The following is a 20333-nucleotide window of genomic DNA, read 5'->3' as shown; positions in this document are numbered from 1 at the left end:
GGATTGATTTATAATTAAATTGGTCCAACTTATTAAGATCTCTGAGTAAGAGAACTCTCTTTCTAAGGCTTCCTAAGATCTGTGGATATCAGAAAAAGAATGGTAATGCTAGTACTTCTTTCTCACAAGCTTGATCTCATGCAGCACTTGCAACAGCTTCACTAATTTGCATGAAACTGCCTTTTCCCTGCTTACCTTTCCTGGTCAGGAGAGCAGCACAACTTTTGCTGAACTCTACGTACTCTGACACCCGTCAGACGCACCAGCCTCTGAGCATTCAGACAAATGAAGTGCCCCTTTACAGTAACATAATGATTTCCTCTGAGTCATTTTGTGTATTTCAGGTCACATGTGGCCTCTATATCACTGAAATTTTGCTCGTTTCCAGGGTAATAAATGCCCTCAGCTTTTGGCCAGGAAGAGGAACTTAACCTTTATCTTTCCTCCCTCCTTGTGCCATGAAACCCTCTGATCCATCAAAAAAGAAAAAAAATCACAAACAAAAAGGCAAAAGTGTAAGATTCTCCAGGAAAAGAACACTGCATTAGTCACTATGCATCAGTTAAACCGAAAAGTAGAGAAGTCTGACCGATGAGCAAAGGCACTTGGTAACAGTCCTGTGAACAACAGTCAATGAGTCAACAATTTGAGTCTCGTGATCCAGCTGACCAGCAGCGAGGGCTCTGCAGAGGAAGATTTTGTGGACGATGTAACAGAGGATTTTTTAGCACCCTCTTCTTGAAAAGGAATTGTTGCACTGTTGTGGAGGTCTGTATTCATAAAACACCTGCTGCCTCGAATATAATCTGTTCCCCTCACTAAGTGCTTCTCAGACACTGGTCTTGAGAGGGGGTGTTGTGTGGTGGGGTTTTCTTCAATGACTGGGGGTATCCTTTCATTACTGAAGTACCTGCAGAGGACTTCTTCACCTGTGTGAACAAGAGAAAAAAAACCAAAATTATTGCTGACTACAAAACCTTCCTTTAACATTTTCTATTTTTATTTAAAAATTTCTGGTTATATTTCAAATTACCCAGATTTTGGTACCTTTCAAAACACACATGGACACAAGCAGTTGTCGATAGACCTATGGCTTTTTGCATCTTTAATTTTTTTTAAGCAACACACAGAACAACGAAAGAAATTCACACACAGATATTGTTTGACTGTTAAAGTCCAGATTCACACACATCAAAACTGCTACTACAGATGACCTTCATGCAAATCCTTCTCATAACATGTGTCATTCAAGATGCTGATAGACCAGAATTGAATCTGCATTTAGCTGAATATAACTCAAGACTAACTTAAAAGCTACAAATATTACATTGGACAACAGAAATTAATTTTGCAGCTAAAAATGTAAGCACTTCCCTGGTTTTGACTATCGATTTGTGATATTTTCTCTGGTTTTACTCCTCCCTAGACACATAGTCATGGCTGCTGCTAGAGATGTCCATCATACTGGGCTAGGCAGGTCTTTGTTCTGACCCAAAACAGCTTACACACAAGCCTGCAGCACTTAAGTACATTTCAAGTGTTAAAAAAGTCAACACAAAACGAAACAAAAAAACATGCATGCAAAAAACAGCCCTGCCACCTGGTGATCATTCTGTTAGACTTGTTACTTAGCCTGTTTCTGATATCCCTCCAGGTTGCTGTTTCTTGTTATCAGCTTCTATATTTGCATTAATAGAATTGACCTTATATTTTCCTATCAGCTTTCAGAGCTGATTTCAAGAATAAATTACTCATCCTTTCCTATTTTTCACCTTAATAGGACTCAGTCTCTTTCAGATGCAAAAGGGGAGAAGAAGAGAAGCTCGGTGAGGGAAGAAAAAAAAAAATACCTAATTTAATGCCCAACATTATCAGCTCGTGTCTTTCTCCCATTCTGTGACATCCACAGAATAAGGGGTGTTTCAAAAAGATGGACCTAATCTGTAATTGCAGTGCAGCGCAAATTGCATCCATCTTTTTGAAATACATTGTATATTGTTTTCTAACAGCATTCACGAAAAAAGCAACTCCTAAAAGGCCCTACATTTTACTTTTGAGAACAAGCTTGCTTCTACAATAGCCTACCACAGTGAGCTAAACAAACAGATATCCAAAAAAGAAGTTTTATAATCAATACTACATGCATAAGAAAGGGAAGTATTGGTGTGTAAAAGCAAAATAGTAAACTTGTGCTATAAGAGACAAGTACAGATCCGCCCTACTTTTAATACTCACAAGAATTCTAGGATTGAACAACAGAAGTTGGAGCCCTACCACTGAATGGCCTCACAAATTTCACAACTACCATCTGGCATTCCTGCTACAACCAACAATCATCATCTTGGATCAGTTCAGCAACACAAAAACATTTATTCTTCATTCCTAATTCAGGCACATCCTCTTCACACCAATTAAATTTTGGAGAGGAAAGGAAGAGAAAAAGGGACAAGATCTAGAACCTTGCCTTTTCTCCCTGATGCTCGTGGCCTAGAGAAGGGTTCTGCAGCTCCTATCCAGCTCCCATCAGCAGGCATTGACAAAGGACGAGGTTTTCCTAAAGGCAATAGAGAAGGTTATGAGGAATTACATTAAGTTTAGGAAACCAATTTTTAGACTGATATTTTTCTCAGTTACACAAAAGGAGAGGTACAGCAATAAGCAGTTAAAATTGCAGAAAAAAAAAATAGTTCTAACTACTTCCACTGGTGAAATATAAGAAAGCAATGTGTCAAAATCGAATAGTCACACTCTTGCTCATTTACAGCAGCGGTGGACATAATGACCTAAAGCTATAACCAAGACATGCAAGGAAATTGTCAAACATGGCAGCAGAGCCCAGTTGAACAACATTTACTAAAGAAATAACAGCATTTAAGTGAAATTATTTCAGATATGGAATTATATTCACAATTTTTTACGAACTACCCATAATATCCATTAAGTCCAACAAGCACTTTTCTAACAAATTATTCCAAACTGACCAAAGTGTTTATCATAACAGCAGCAATGAAATAGGAATTAACTCACCATAAGACTGTGTTTTTTCCCTCATCTTGGCTGGTAGGATATTTGCTTCCATGGGATACCCAGGCAACCGATCCGAATCGGCAATAGTAAACCTTCGCCTTCGACTCTCCTGATCCAGAAAAGAATTGGGAGACTCGGCACCCTTGGACCCAGGTAGGGGCTGACTGGATTTGTTGCCTCCTCCATATACAAAACTCGCTTTTTCATCTCTGAAAGGACATTTCACTTCAGTTAGTAGCTTAAAAGAGGTTCACACTAGACATGAGTAGGTTTGAAAGATACTTCTAGCCCCCAGTCACGCTCCTGACAACTAGCATTGTGCTGTAGTCAAGCAGAAAAAAAACACAAGTCAGGTGATAGAAGACTTCATTATAAACATATTTACAAAGGAGAAAAGAAAGCTAACTCCCTCATGTTAATTCACTTTTAATCAGCCATTAATTTAACATAGAGAGAAGTTTAGAGGTACCAGCCCAGAAAAAGCTTTTGAGAAATAAGACTTTCCTGCCTTGAGGGTATCAAAGCTCCTGATTCACTGTCTGTTCATTACACAGTTGTGACAGAGGAGTGCATGCAAAGATTTATCCACCTCTGTGTAATGGCAACACCTATTGCCTCCATTTAAAGGACTATGCCTCTTGGTCATTCCCAATGCACAATAACTGCCACTGGATATTCACCATTTTCTCTCTATATATAAAAGTGAGACCTCCTTGAGAGCTTCAGTAAAAAAAAACAAAAATCATTGTGTATATACATAGAATTTTGAACAATTTCTGAAGAAACTCCCTTTCCCAGAGTAACCCTTCATTCCAAAGGCCAGAAACAGACATTTTTAGAACCAGTCCTTGTGAGTACTTTTGGAAGAAGAGCTACTCTCCAAGTCAGGATTTCTCTGAGTTTTTTTCCCCCTGCTTCGCTGTACATGCTACAATCTTAGTACATGAAGTGATCATCAGACAAGTCAGGCATAAAAATACACAGGTGACTGTCTAAGCACATACGTACCCCCACATTCACAACAGCCTCCTGGACAGCACACACCACCTTTTTCAGCTATCAAGAACAATTCTAGAACTCACTGAATAGCAGGGAGCTATTTATGGAGATTCTGGGGGAAAAAACGGTACAGAAGTGTTACATCACAACCATGTGTACCCAGAGAGCTCTCCTACAACACCACCATGTGGAAGGAAAACAGCCACTCTGCTCTGCCTTGCCAGTGGGACCAGAAAAGGTCTATACCAGGAAGGGAAGAGAACAGGATGCTGAGGGGGGAAGAAATGACCACACAAAAGTATTACAGTTTCAAGAGAAGAACAAAACAGGCAGAGATGAAATTAAATAGCCAAACAGAAGGTAAGAGAAATGCCTTTTCTCTTCTTGCTGGGTACCACAGCTTTCCACATTTGCTTTCTTGAAAAGTCAAGAAGCCTTCCCCTTTCCACACATCATCCAGGGCAAGTTTTACAGCTCACATTGCTACTTCCTTCCCTGTCAACAGGGATTCAAGTCTAAAGGCATCTGAAGCCAGATATCATTTTCTGACTCTTTAGAAAGGAGATAAACAAACTGAGCTCATGCACATAGTTGACCGATGTGCTTGATACATAAAAATTTAAGGAAAAGACCAAGACATTATAAACTCTGCTGTTAAATACGCATTCGTGTTTTTATGACACAAAATTTGACTGATTTTTTTTTTTTTTTTTTTTTTTAAGAATTGAGTACACATAAACATGAAAAACAGGGAGACAATAGGTGAAGGTGGATCCAACTTCAGGTAAAGAGACCCCACATTGAAGAAATTCTCTCCCTTCAGCCTAGTACTGCCCTGAAGACTGCAGTTCACACCTCTGTCTCTGTATCAGACCTTACATGACAGGAGCCAAGCTCTCCTCCTATAAGAGTCCTGTGGTAAAAAGGTCAGAGTTTCTGTGCTGGGCTATCTACATGTAACCTGAAGTGTCAAGAGAGGACAGGAAGTACGCCCCACATCCCTCACCTTCTTTTGTGTACACTGGTCTGCATTTTATAGCTTAAACTGCAGGGAAAAAAATAAAGTCGAATGACTTGACTCTCCCTTCCCCTCATTGGGAACATTCCTGTTTGTACAACTTCCAAGTTTAACAATTTAAAACAAGTTTTTTTTCCTATCCTAACTCCCACAGCAGTAACTTAACTCACTACACAAAAAAACACCAACAAAAAAAAAAAGTGGAAAAAGTTACAGACAAAAATTACTTCTTGCTACATGCAGTTGGATTTAAACAAAATCAAAAACATAACCCCAGAACAAAATCACGGATGACATCCGTTCATGCTTTGGGAACAACTCTGATGTATGCGGCACACAGTTTTCTAATAGCATCTATTATGATCCTGATAATTTATGCATTTAAGCATAAGATTAAGCAAACCTATGCATTTAAGCAACTAGAATAAAGTCTGCAAGATCTACAATTTCCTCAAGTTAATTTGCACAGAGCTTTAACAGAAAACCAGCTCAGAAACAGGCATAATAAAGGAGATTTTGTTCACTAGTGCATGTTTATTCACATACCGAGGGGAATACGGAACAGCTGGTGGAGGTGGTATGTACAGATCCAAAATGGCCGGCTTCTCTTTTTTCAGTGAGGTATCCATGGTGCTTTCTGGGGACTGGGTTGAAGTTGGCAAAGGGCTGGTCTGAAATGTTAGATAGCTGTCAAACATCTGAGCACTGATTTATCATTCACAAAAAAAAAAAAAATTAATAGTCAGTAGTACCATATCATCCCCTAGTGAATGACTATTTGTATAGTTAATAAATATATTAAAAACTCTTAGCATATATATTTTTCTCGACCTCCAGTTTTGGCTAGCTTTGCAGTTCCTCCCACAGAAATCCTATCACAGGTAATGTATTGCTCAAGAATATTTTGCTCTTTCAAGTTTTATTTTTACTGCAAATTCCATAGACAGAAAACACAACAGAGACAAAACCCCTTTCTTCTATTTTCAGATCCATTAAAAGAATACAATTTGTTAAATACAGATATGATCTGCAAGACTCACAAAGCCAGCTCACGCTACCCTTATTCCATACAGTCCAATGCCTGGGGCATGGGCACAGGCAGGAATATGGTTAAGTTCACCACAGATTGCATCAAGTGATATAACTAGGGTAAGGGAAGCAAAGCAAAAATATATTTGGTATTGCTCATCTAAGCAAGTCTGTCATTTTGCTTTTTATGTCTCAATTCTATTTGCCCAGAGTCTTGCCAGGCTCCTGTCTGCTTGTAGGAGAGCAAAAGTTTGAAGGACCCTTTCACCTCTGTCAGGCAAGAAGACAGCACTCTCCCCATTTTGCTAAGTACGTGCCCAGGCTTTTCCACTGGTCACTCAGCTAGTGGAACCCCTGCACAAGCATCTGCCTTTTACCAGTCTGTACCTGTTGGAGGCCAGAACTGTTAACTGGCTTCTCCAACCACCCATTCCCCCAAGGAAATGCTGCTTGGCACAGACTATTATATATCCCAGCCCACCTCAACTCTTCTTATCAGTATAACAGCTTTTGGTAGCTCTAAAAAACTTAGAGTGCTGGGGTGGCGGTGTGGGGGGTGTTTGCTTGTGTTATTTGTTTGTCTGCTTATTGTTTGGGGTTTTGTTTGTTTGTTTTGTTTGTTTTCCTTTGGGTCTGATTAGCCAAGAGGCACGATGCCACAAAAACAGAATACACACATTGGTGAAAGGATGAGAAAAGAGTCAAGTGTGCATCCTCTGCCAAGTTCAAGAGAAATCTCATAGAATCATAGTCAAAGAATGTTCCGAGTTGGAAGGGACCCACAATGATCACTGAGTCCAACTCCTGTCCCTGCACAGGACAACCCCAAAATCCACACCATGCATCTGAAGGCTTCTTTAATTGCTTCTTGAACACTGTCAGGCTTGGAGCCATGACTACCTCCCCAGGGAGCCTGTTCCAGTGCTCCGCCACCCTTTGGGTGAAGAACCTTTTCCTAATGTCCAACCTAAACCTCCCCTGGCACATCTTCCTGCCATTCCCTCGGCTACTAAATCTGCCTGCATCAAGACTTCAGATAACGACTGGCATTTCACAGGCTGATAAGTTACCTTCACAGCTATGTAGGGAAGTCTGTGCAGGAATAGGAATGGGAACTGACTGATTTTCTTTATTCCAGGTTATCAATTTAGATAAATTCGGTTATTTTCCCCTGTAAGCAGTAAGCCTTAAGCTTCCTAATACAACAAGCCATTCTCAAAATAGTTAAAGTGTTATTAATGTCACTTTCCCTGTCTGCTTATTACCCGGTGTGTGAATAGCTCAACAACCAATCTTATTTAAACAAGCAGTTTAAACAACTTATTGAAAAACACCCTTTCCCACCCTTCACCAGACTAAGAGGACAAATACATGGAATAATCTAAGTTATTTCAGCAAAAACCTATTACTCTGCTAAACAGAGGAAGTATTTATTACTCTGTGCTGATGAATTCCATACATATCAGCAGTTTCAGCAGTTTTGCCTCAGATAAGTTCTCCCAGTGGCACGCTGACTGATTAAAAGGCTCAGCACACCTAGTCCTTTTGTGTATGAAGTGGGCGTTATCTGAGTTTCTTAAATTAAAAAAAAAAAAACAAACCACCACACACACACCCCACACCAAAACCAAGAACATTTTCCCTTTTATCTAGCAATCAGAAGAGGACAGCCATGTCACCTAAACTTCCTTGACCTCTACTTAAACATAAGTGCCTGGGAGAATTTCTGGTATTTCTCTTTTTCAAGTTGCAACCAAGGCATTCCCATCTCGACAGTACAGTTGAGCCGGCAGCCTCTCACCTGCACCAAGGGTGGTTTCCAACGCAGGTTCTTCAGTGGAGCGGGCGTGAAATGGAAAGAGCCAGTAGGACGTTTCTTAAGAAGCAGCCTAACGCCAGCAGGATTCTCTCGCAACTTTGCCACCAGGTTTTTTAATTGCCATCCAACCTGGAAGAGAATAAACTTTTTTTTTTTTTTTTTCCCCCCAGTGTTGCCTTTCTTAAAGCAAACAAATGAGAAAAAACCAAATGCTCCAAGTCAAACTGTCTGTTTTAACATGAACCTAAAAAGAGGGAAAAGAGATACAAAAAAAGCCAGAATGAAGAAAAAAATTGGAAAGTTCCTTCTTTGGAAGGATCTTCTTTTTGTTGTTTCAAATAAAAACCTCCACTTAAGCTGCAAATTAAACACTGAGATACCAAGCAATGTTCTTTATACCTCACCTCTGGTCCTAGAAGGATACATGGATGTGCTCAAATTGAGCAACACAGGTATTCAGAGAGAATTAATTTTGTCATGTTTCTTTCTCACATTAAAATTACTTACCTGTAATAAGCAAAACTGTAATAATTTTATCTAAGCTCCCAGATGCAAATAATTTGACAAATATTTGGGTATTTTTAAAGCTGTTTTATCTGCATTCCAGTAGGTTGTAACAAGGCATTTTATAACAGGCCTTAAATGTAACAAAATATTTTAATATGCATACAGCATTTAAACACAAAATTATGCATATTTGTTTTATCCAAGTATTGCAAAGAATTAATTTTAAGTCCAAGTAAAATTTGTCTTGAAAACAAAATGTTGAAAAGCCTCAAAGATTTCAACAGGAAAACACCAGAACCATCCCCTGTCTCCCTCCCATGCCCCATCCACTCAGAACCCTTGAGGAGGGAGTTTTGGAAAGCAATCAGAAGGGAAAGTTGGTAAAGCTGTTTGTTACTGACCACAGTCTGACGATTGACTTGGATCACTTCATCACCAGCATGAATCTTTTGAGATCGATCAGCAGGGGACTACAAAGAAGAAAACAAGAGGTACATGCTTCAGAAGATTTCCTTCCCTCCCATAACAAACATCACCAAGCTCATTCAAAGGTTGTATCTATAATGAAGAGCATTGCTGAAAATTTTCACACAGCCAGATCGCACATTACATCCACTCAAAACTTGAAAATGCAAATGAATTCAACTTATGATTGATTTTTTATACTAGGGGGACTAGACAGAAAGGGAGAAGGCATGATCTGCATCTGTCAGAGGCCAAGTTGTACTTAAGTCACCAGATGATCTCCACTGTTTTGCCTCCAGTTTTTACCATAGTTCCAGAGGACTGCAGAGAAGACTCCTGTCTTAACACAGCACCTATCTTAAAATTAGCTTTCAAATAAATGTATATAGATTTAAAAAAAAAAAAAAATACACTAAGATTCTGAATGTACAGAGCAAAGGACCAAAAATCCTCCAGCCCACAAACCAGATCTCTTTCACTTTCCTTTTTTGTTTCCTAATGTAAATAAGAGCTACCAACTTTAATGTCAAATTATCTACCTGTATCAAGGTCAAAAGAGAAAAATACATGCTTGCATACATCAAGTGTTTTCCAATACCAAATACCAATCTAACAATAATACATGTTAAAACACAAATTTCTGGGGAAAAAAAAAAAAAAAGGCTCTGAGGAGCCATTAGCAAGGAAGAGCTAAACAAGCCAATATTTATTTAGATTTATCTATAGCTGGTACCATTCACAAGCTATCACTGCAGTTATTAAAAATGGTCTCACTGATATAATACACCAACTCTGACCAGCCTTGACAACACCCAAAGTGCAAAAGCAAACTACCTTGGTACATTGCACACTGGCCACAGGACAACTTCTCCTCCCATCCCCTAGCACCCCATGAGAAACCATCTTGCAGCAGGTCAGCTCTTCCTAGTGATTCCACAACTATGCACTTGGATTAAGGACTCCCTTATCCTCATCCCTTATCATATCTTTAGAGCTCAAGTAACTTTTTTATTAGAAGGAACTGTAGGAATAAACAGTGCAACAAGGAAAGACAACATGGGGCAATTTGTGGGAGGCTCCAGCTCTCATGAGTAACCCCATTTCTTCATTGTCTTCTCACTTCCTCTGAGAGGAAATGCCTCAGTGGAAGGCTGCGTATATACAAGTCAACCAAGATCATGAAAAAATGCTGGGTCAAAGTCAAGTTTGTGAAAAACAAAGCTCATTTCAAGCTGTCCTTTGAGCAGTCAACAGCCTGTCTGGAGAGGAGGGTGGGGGACCCTTGCACAGAGGACTCCTACAACATGTGCCAGCTACCGCACCAGATGCTGCAATCACACTGTGAGAACAGAGGAAAGAGCAAAGTTTAGATCTAGGCCAACATGACACAGGAAGTCACAAGTGGGACAGCACAACTCCGGAATCCCAGAATCTTCTTAGCTGACTGGTATAAAATGTGTGGACTTCCCAGTCCCTCCAGTATACAGTACTGTTAATTTTGGGGTGCAATCCCACCACATTCCAACAGGGATAGCTACTAAATACTATTCCAAACCTATCAAGGAAAGACCCTGCCTGATCCCATGACACCAAAAGTCACCAGTTGTTTGCAGCTCTCTGTCACTTCCCAAGTTTTGTTGCTCCAAAGAAAGAATGAACATTCATTTAAAAAGTAGAAATTTAGGTCAACACTCAGAGCTATACAAGCAATACAGACTCATTCTTGGCCTCCAGAATGAGATCTATACCCACACGGAGCTTGGCAGCAGTCAGTGTTACATTCTTTCACATTTATCACATGTAGAAATGCCTAACAAAGTGTCCTCCATCTATGTTTCAGACCCTGTAGAGAGTTATGCCAGGGCAACAACATAAGAGCTATAAAAGTTTTCAGTTTTCACTCTGGACCTGCAAGCACAGATTTCCACCCACTCGTCCCCGGACTTGGCACAGGTACAACTAGAACCACTGGTTCTTTCCTATGCACACACACACACACAAAAAAAAAAAAAAAAGCAATGCTGCAAAAGCCAGGCTCCTCCACTCCTTTTTCTTTCAGCCACTGCTTCTGTAGAGTGGAATTTCTGACAGCACCACAGTATCACCCACCAGCCCCAGCTGCTGGTCAGAGGTCCACTGCAAACACTGCCCAGAAGCCTTTAATAAAGTCCCAGCTACAGAGAACTCACACCGTAAGAAAACACAAGCAACCACCTGCAGCAAAAAATACAGTTGCTTGTTGTGCTGATCATTTTCTTCCAGCAGGACACTATTAAAAGTTCTACTTTTTTGCAGTCTTTCTAATCAACAAGGTAATTGTGTCACTGGACAACTCATTGATTTCATTACTCATTACTGAATTTAGTACACTACCATCTTAACATTCCCATTAGGGGAGATTGCCTTTGCCAGCAGAAAGCAAATACATTTAAGGGTTTGTTAAGTAAGACACCATAAGCATTCAGAACAGCAGATACAGTAACTTATTAAAGCAATTATTTTAATGCCAAGCATTTGAACTAACTCATGCATTTGCAGAAACTGGTTTAATTAGACTAACAGTGAAACAACACAGACACAATATATTTACAAATTGTGGATAAACAAGTGATGCATCACATAGGATTTAAAGCAATAATATCATGAAAGTCACATGCAAAACAGCAAAAAGTAGTAAAAGTCAAACTCAAAGCTGTTGTCAGATAGCCTGAGTTAATCTATATTTACTTCACTTACATTTTCTGTAGTTCCAGTAATTACATGTAATCCATCATAAGTTGATTTGATGTACATTCCCTATATGTAAGTAGAAAATTAAAAACAAGTTTAAAGGAAAAAAACAACACAAAACAAAAAAACCACACACCACCAAACATGTAGCTTATCTGATTAAACAACCGTTGAGAACAGACTGAAAACATCATTAAAAACACTTAACAATTCCCACATTTTCCCTAGAAAAGTGTGTGGTCTAATATTACAACATTCTACACCTCTTCACAGATCACTTTTAATGTATTTAATATTATGTTTGTAATGACTTTAAAAAACTAATATATGGAATGCAATCTAGAAACACTGTCTGGTTGGTAATACCAAACAGCGCTGTTTTTCTGCCCTGTCAGTCTTTGGCCTTATACAAAACTTTATTTCCTTATTGCACTGTCTGCACTAGAGAATTAGAGGTTTTACTAGACGGCCACCAGCTCTCTCCATACAAAGCACAGTTACACAGGTGGGCTACAAATATTGCCTATGTCTTCTATTACAATTTCCCTTGGCGGGTCAATATACAAACCGCCTTGTAACAGTGCTGACATAAGCAGTGAAAGCTCTGGCAGAACTAAGTATTTATGGCTGTGATTGTTAATGCTGAATGTGAATGCTAGGACAAACACAGATGAAGTGGGTGTTGACCATATGAACACCAGATTAAAAGTCACCAACAGGCTGTTAACTAATAATTGCAGAGATTTCCCCACAAGAAGTGACCAGTACAATGGTTTCATCATTTATGAACAAATACACCTCTACTTTTCCTACCTCTGTCTGTTGTTAGAAGCACTCACACTGAGGTCTACAGAACTGGATGTTATTCAGGAGTCGTAGGCAGCTCATCTGCCTGAAGTTACCACACTTGCTATGAAAGGAAAGATGTAAGATTTTTTTTTCTTTTTTGCCCCTTCCTCTCCAGTCAATTCGTATCCTTGTTTGCCTGTCAGTATCCAATTGTGTGCATCTACCTCATTCTTCCTTACTTAGTGCAATCTAGGCTGACTCTGCTTTGTTGTAGTTTGTGCATTAACTAAGAGGTCCCCATAATTTCAAGAATGCATGACTGACTCAGTCAAATTGAGTGGCCTAGGTAAAACTATATAGCACAGTAAGACTGTAAAGCCTCCTTTAAAAGTGTTCATCTCTTTCACCTCCAGGGCTGGGGGGAAATACAAATGCACTTAAATTCCCTCCAACTCATTCTAACATGTCCATTCCCCAGACAGAAAATCCAGCAAGATTTCAAACTCAGTTTCTTATCAACAGCACTCAGCTAAGAAGCATCCACTGAATGAACTAGATTGAGTAATAAGCTAACCACTGAACACTTAAAAGGATTTCTCATATTCCTGATAAAAGCAAATCTCAACAATCCTCACATTTTACACAATCTTGCTATAGACATACATAAAAGTGTCTTTCAAAAGATTCAAATTTCTTATCTTCTCCTTCCCATACCTGAAAAACACCTAGCTAAGTAACCTGCAAAAATCAAATGTAAGATTTCACAAGCCTCTCTATATGCCCCAATATCCTGGATAAAACACAAGTCTGAAACACTTCATCAAAAATCCTATTTGGGGTCAAACCTATTAACACGCACACCCATCTCTGGCAGCCACTCCAGCACACTGCCTGACAATTCACCTTCAGAGTTCCCTCCCTTGCCTCTTCCTGTTCCACAGAGGATACCAATGGGTTTGAAATATCTTGCTACACACACACACATAGAGTTGCTCACAAGCCTACGTATTAAACAGTGGGGACATCAGGACACTCCAGAATTGGTTCTTACCAGGCCTTCCCCAGGTTTAATGTTGGTTAAATGAACCTCCTCTAGACATGCACACTGGCTCATCAACGGATCCGTAGTTGATCGGATAGCTTTATCACAAATGCCATTCAATGTCTTGGCCTACAATGAAAACATACAAAAACCAGTTATAGTATTTCTCTCTTGGCTTCTTCTTTCAGCTTTCAAAAATGGAAAGGCATTGAGTACTAACATTTGGTTCACTAATACAGTGTAGTTAAGAACCACCAAAACAGAAGATTCATTTCTACAGATCTATTCTGTACATGCTTATCTTCTTACTGTAACCTCATACAAACAACCTGCTTCAATTAGTGCCACACCATCGCTAACAGATGCCAACACATCCTCTGTTTCAAAAAATAAGCACACAAAATACAGCAAAAAAATCAGGGTTGGGGTTTTCTTTGCTTTAACCAAAATATTAATAGCCTATTACAATACTGAAACATTTTGATGATTCCTTGTGGGAACAATTAATAGTTTTTCATATTGTTCTTTATTTCAGCTAAGAGAATAAAATTGGCCACGAGTCAGAAAAAATGAGGTGCTGGCCACTGACTTATCTGCACAAAGCTTTACAGTATCAGGTAGGACATCTAGCACTTAAGCATTTCAGCATAAGTTCTCTCTACCGTGCCTCTGAGCTGACCTCTTCTGGAATGCTTACACAGGCAAGATTCATATTTCCTTTTGACCAAAACGTAACTGATCCTAAGCCAACATTATAACTGAAGGCAAATTTTGACCTTTTGTGTGTGTCAGTAAAGTCAGATGCAGAACAGCTTTGTCTTGTAGAGCTTCTAACTAGCAGAAGAGCTGGTTAGTAATCAGAAAAAAAAAAAAAAACACAGTCCAAAAATCTGTACCATGCCTACACTCACAAATTTCATTAACATCCCACAGCATGTTTTAGGTCTTGAAATTAACTAAAGCAATGCTGAAACTCGAAGTAGGTTCCAAAAGCTTAAAGGATAAGAAGGATTAGTATACAGTACAGTAGTTAGTTATACACGGTTAGGGAACCAAGCAAGGTAAGACACCTTTCACAATGTGAAAGCAGACGAGGGGAGCTGTCTCCTAGGAAGACATTGGTTTGGATTACAATGGTCCCTGGAAACAATAGTTCCAATGTGTTTGGTTTTGTTTTACATCAGATTTATTATAGTAGCAATAAAATAAATCAAAACAATGCTCAAGTGTGAATGCGAGGAACTGCTCAAACAAGGGAACTCCAAAAAACAATACCTACTTTCAACGTGGGTGTGCATAAATGGAAAAAGAAAGATGCAAAAAACTCCCTGTTACGTGGTTTCATTATTTATGGACAAAATTATTTTTAGTTATTGTGCTACTCAATTCCTAAGCATCTATGAGCTAGCGGAAGGCCTTATCAAAGAGCACAGCCTGGTTCATGTCAAAAGCAGGAAGCGATGATTAACTGTTGCAAAATATAAAAAGCATTCCATGACGCTCCTCATTTGGTTACAAGGCTGCTTCAAATAACCCTGGAAATTCAAGCTCGAGTACAATCAGAGGCAAAACTGTGGCCAGGCAGCTTTTTTACATGAAGAGACTTAATAAGGCATAGTCTCTGCTTCTTAAGGCACAAAATGCACATCACAGGCATAATCAGTTTATTTAGCCTACAATCATTCTACAGCACTAGCACCCCTTGAAAATGCAAGCACTAAATTATCTTGAAAAATAGCTGTTCTTCAAGGAATATTTGACTCCATACTATCGCACACACTACCCATCTGTTCAAATTTCTTGGATTTCCTCTACAGTTAAGAATATTCATTAAATGACCCATAACAAGGTTTACTTGCATGATATGCTTGTATGTACGGGATTGGAAAACTGTTGTCAGTACAGTTGACACAGAAGCTGCTGAGATAAATGTGAACACAGACAGCTGAGTTTCAACAGAAGTGTGTACTTACTACAGTCTGAACTTTATCTTCCATGTCAGCAACAGTGCAGTCCTAAAAACAAAACAAGAACAAAAGCCCTACATTAACCAATAAATGCGTAAACGTATCATCTCTGTAAATTCTGCAAAACTGACACTTTGACCTCCAACTGAATAGTTATTCATGCTGCAGAGATTAATCAGATTAGTTTCACCCAGTAGGGCTCCAATGTACTGTTAAACAACTATTTTCTGGCCCTAGTAGAAAGTAATAATAAACCTTGAAAACTAAGAGAACATGGGATTCAATTACAGTAGCAGACTCTTCTAGAAAAGCAGAACCCTGCACAACAGAACTACATTCACAGAAGGTCGGGCACACAAGCTTGCCTTACACTGATAAACCCCAACTCAGGCACTCCTGTGTCCCAGGCATCAAAACTGATCTAAATCATATTGTTAAAAATAGAAAGGAAAGTTGTTTTCCTAAAAATATGCTATTGATCACATTCCTGAAGGCCAGAGGACTGCACACAAAGTGTTATTTACACAACCCAGGTACAAAAGTCTCTAAACTGAAACAAATTCATGTAACAGATTACAGAAGTCGTTGTTTTCTACAAGAGTTGAACTAGAGAATAGTATTAGATTCTCTGACTAAAAGTTAAAACAGCCAGTAAATAATGAAACAAGATTTACAATATCTATAAGGAGAAAACCCCCAAACCCTAAGTATTTAAATAAGCTTAAATTCCAAGATATTTGCCATTTGACATCTCAACTTGCACAACTAGCACACAATAACTGAGAGATGCATCCAGGAGCTGTGAATTGAAGCCATTCCACATTTCTAATCATCCTCAACTCTTGTTCTGTTCCTTCCTAACCCTATTCTGTACTTTTAAATACAGAAATAAAAAATAATAATAATAAAATACAGTTCTCCAGATATGGACCCACCTTGGATATACAAAACAGGTAAGCTAAGTTCTGTTTTGTGTTTTCATAATGAATTTTAACACCCTGATCATTGTTGTAATGACCACCAAGGACTGACGTCATACTTTTTGCATTCTGTCACCAATAGGCTTCAAGATCTTTCCTGAGCACTACTATAAAGTTTAGACTCCATCGTTGTGCATCAGCATAATTTTTCTCTGCTAAACACATCTGTATGAATGAATAGCGAATGTCACCAACCATCATGCAGCCCAGTTACTCAATATTGCAAAGTCCTTCTGCTCCTCTTCATTTCTATTTACACTGATTATTATTTTAACCTTAAAGTTTGTCACGAATCTTTAAGAAACAGCAGAATAAACTCTGTTCCTTGTATCTATCTAGCTGTCATTAAAGCCAACTGGAATCTTATAGCATTTGCATCTTGCTTTATTATTCATCTACTTTTACACATCATTTATGATTAAGCAGAGCAACATTGGTTGCATGGGAGCCACACTGGTCTCTTTTCCATTATAAGAATTGATCACTTATTCCTACACTCCATTCCTTAACAAGAAATTCTTTTCAAGTCTAAAAACTCACAATTGAAAAATCCTTAGGTATCTCTTTTCCATGTCAGTGGGCTCCTTCCAACCATTCTAATGTATCTGCAGTATCCCGGTACAAATGAGTGTTGATTCTTTCCCCGTTAAAGCTTTTTCTTACATGTACCAATCCCATTCTTTGCTATAGCTCATATCAAATTGGCAGAGAAGTACTCTGACACTTTTTAAAAGGCTACGGTTGTATTTGCCAACTTCCACTCCTCTGCCAAAGGCTGATTTAACTGACAGATTAGACATCATTTTTAGTAGTTTTATTAATACAAGTTCAGCAGTCTCATATCTCAGTTCCTGTAGCACTCTCGGGTGAACACCATCTGCTGCTAGAAATGCTTAATGTTCTACTTCACAGTCTGCAACTCTGTAGCTGTAAATCACTGACTTTCTGCAATCCCCACACAGCACCCATACAAGAAGGGCATTCAGCAGCAAGCCAAACTTCTGTGCCTTTGAATTTATAATGCCCAGACACTATCCTTTCAGAATGATCCAACTGATGTAATTGGATGCCATCATAGCTTGACAACTCATGGGATGTTTCCGTCCTTAGTCAAAACTAGGAGAGAATCACTGTCACAGGAGGCCATGGACTAATGGCTATGAGCAAGTTCAGCAGAAGCTGAAGCCTCCACATCGTGTTTCACAGCCAAAGCAGTGGCACACTGTTGGAATGATTTTGAAGACAGGCAGTATTATTCAGAGAGAAAAAAATGACAGAATTTGCCAAAACTCTCAGAGTTGTTATGTGTTCCTTTAGCTCCTACCAATATGAGTGCTCATCACACAGCTGATAAATAGAAAGTTTAGAACAAAACACTGTGGTCTCACACTATGGGTAGAAGCAGGATTTGTGTTACAAAGGTCCTCCCATTACATGCAGCATTTCCCATCTCATGGCTCAACCACTCTATATGGGACAAGACCTAAGGACTGTGCAAGCATGGGTATAGTAACCAATGGAATAATATTTTTGTTTAGAGTTAGCACTGATAACTGTTTTCCAACATGTTGTTAGGAACGTGAAAATTTTCAAATGTAGACCAACTATTTTTAAAACCTTCTTTCCATTAAGGCTCAAGAAAATATGAGTAGCCTTTATAACACAGTCACTTAAGATACAGTCAGTAATAGCAAAATAGGAAATTAAGGCAGGGGGGTGGAACTCAACTCAGAAAAAACAGACAACTGACAGTGACCTTCAAAGTTTGAAGCAAGCATTCATCTCCAGATCTGCCTTCCAATTAACACTCTGCACACAGCAAGCACGTCACTTCCACAAACACCCCCTCTTCCTTCCCTTTTGGAAACCTAAAAGGAAAATAAATCAGCTGACCTTCTGAACAGTAGTAGTGAGATCCAAGCAGAGCTGAATTATTCTGTTCTTCATTGATGAAAAGTCAGCAATACCTGTAAACGGGGCCCTGCGACAAAAGAAAATTCCCATTAAATTGAGGGGACCAGTCTTCTCCCATTCTACTTCATCAGTGAGGAAGAGCATGTGAGAGCAAGAGCTGTTACTCTGACATCCACACAAGCATTAGGACACAGTTTTACAGTATAAATATTCCTAACTGCATAGCCCCACTCCATCCTTCCACCAGCTCTGGGGAATGTCTAGCCCTGTGGTAAGCAAGTTAGGAGACTAAAACCAGAAGACATGGTCTATTTTCCAAATTACAATTTTCTTAGCTGCATGTTCAAGTCAGATCACACTGACTGTGTTGTAAAAATGATACTCTTGGGTTTGCCAGTGAGTAGATTTCTACCTTTCAAGCCTTTGATTACTAAACTCAGATGGGAGAGAGAAAAAAAAGTTAATAAACCACACACTTTCTATAAGAAGAAAAGTGGATTTTCACATTTTCCAGTCAGAGGTGCAGTGAGACTCAATCTCAGAAATAAATCATTAAAGGTAGGGCAGCTTTAGAGTCTCACTTCAGATCCTTTACAGCTGAGAAGGCTAGACTTCAGAAGGGAGCTGCCAGCAACAGGGTGAGAAGAGAGGACCACATAAGAGACAAAAACTGTTAACGTCACTGTCTGCACACAGAACCAGCTCCTTGCTGTAGAGCCGGGATACTGAAGGATGGAAGCTCTCCTTGATGTGAATCCCTCTGCAGCTCTCTTCCTACCCTTCCTTATCAGGAAAGCTGGCAAGGGGCTTGAGAGTTTACCTTCATCTGTTATCATGGACAGCATCCCTGCCAGCATCCATCCGGAATAATTAAATAGTGTTTTTAAAGCTTGGATTGCCTAAATACTTGTCTAGGAGGAGTAGAATGGTCATAATCAGAACAATTTATTTTCCACGAAAATGGCCCTGTGAGGGTGAAAGAGAGAGAAGGGACCTTTTTCCCCTTGCAGAAGTCAGGTATCTTTTAGGGTATGGGCCACAGAGGGGGAAGGGTGAGAGTAGTGGCAGGGGGGTGGTAGAGATGATGGGTCCTGTGTAGGGACCACCCTCAGTTCTTCCTCAACTCAACCTCACATGACAATAAATTTGTTTAAGAGCTGAAAGCAGTAGAACCAGCCAGAATTGAAAGCAGTTTTAAAAGGCACTACAATTTCAGCAGAACATTAAAAATTATTTTAGAAAGGGATCTGCCAATGACAAGTAATTTAGCAGATGGGAAGGAGAGAGGAGGAAGTCACACGTATGAGCAACTGACCTGGATGGGAAGACTCCTACTTTTATAAATACCAGTTTGGATGCAACGTTTCACTGGTTTTAGCAAGAATGGGAGCACAAGAATAGATACTCTAGATTAAATTTGCCCACTAGAGGTCTTCTGGCAACACCACAAAAGGGGTGAGCAAGACCAAGATCCTTACACCAAATCATCTAGAAACTGCCCCAACAAGGAGCAGCAATTCATTGTAGCAGTAAATTAAAATATAAAGATTTTATTCTTACCTGTCCAACCATGCAAGTAAGGCTTTAGCAGCTCCAATAAGCTCTACCACAGAAGTAAGGAATTCATTGGGGGGTTTGCGAGAAGTATTTCCATCATAATTTGAACTTTTCCTACGGCTACTGATGTAATTTTGCAGATTGTTGGATGATGCTCGCAGCTTGAGAACCAGGTTCTTCATATTGTCTGTTTCAAGGCCATAGTTCTGCAAGGAATAGTATTAAGCTTGATAAATCTCCTTATTGAGACCTCCTATACATTATACTACAAGTTATAAGTTCATAAGGAACGCAAGGTCTAAGAATTTGCCCGATTTTTCTATTTTTTTTTCCTTTTTTTCTCTCTCTTTTTTTTTTTTCAAGGCAAAAATTCCTTCTAAGATTTGTTCTACACTCTAGCAAATAAAGAATACATCTGTGGGTGCCAAACCCCCCCAGTTTCTGACACTAATGAGATTTGAGGACACTTTTTAATCAGAATGAAGTCCAA

At 39.3% G+C, this 20333-nt stretch overlaps 1 protein-coding gene across 2 annotated transcripts in view; it reads right to left on the bottom strand.

Annotated features, from left to right (window-relative positions):
• Positions 1-630: 630 nt before the first annotated feature.
• Positions 631-20333, bottom strand: part of CNKSR3 (CNKSR family member 3) — a gene marked incomplete at its 3' end in the record, with an annotated part of 55985 nt that continues 36282 nt past the window's right edge. The window contains exons 3-13 of one of the 2 annotated variants that reach the window (XM_080341770.1): positions 19847-20049; positions 18266-18353; positions 15399-15440; positions 13435-13554; positions 11601-11660; positions 8801-8869; positions 7875-8021; positions 5591-5715; positions 3028-3236; positions 2453-2554; positions 631-929 (exon numbers count right to left, since the gene is read on the bottom strand). In XM_080341770.1, the coding sequence (XP_080197896.1) occupies positions 631-929; positions 2453-2554; positions 3028-3236; positions 5591-5715; positions 7875-8021; positions 8801-8869; positions 11601-11660; positions 13435-13554; positions 15399-15440; positions 18266-18353; positions 19847-20049 (1464 nt within the window). The remainder of the gene's footprint in view (positions 930-2452; positions 2555-3027; positions 3237-5590; positions 5716-7874; positions 8022-8800; positions 8870-11600; positions 11661-13434; positions 13555-15398; positions 15441-18265; positions 18354-19846; positions 20050-20333) is intronic. The other variant, XM_080341771.1, reaches the window with a different exon arrangement.

The sequence above is a fragment of the Nesoenas mayeri genome (genome assembly GCF_963082525.1).
Source record: "Nesoenas mayeri genome assembly, chromosome: 3".
Lineage (NCBI taxonomy): Eukaryota > Metazoa > Chordata > Aves > Columbiformes > Columbidae > Nesoenas > Nesoenas mayeri.
This window is presented reverse-complemented; position numbering and strand designations above follow the sequence as displayed.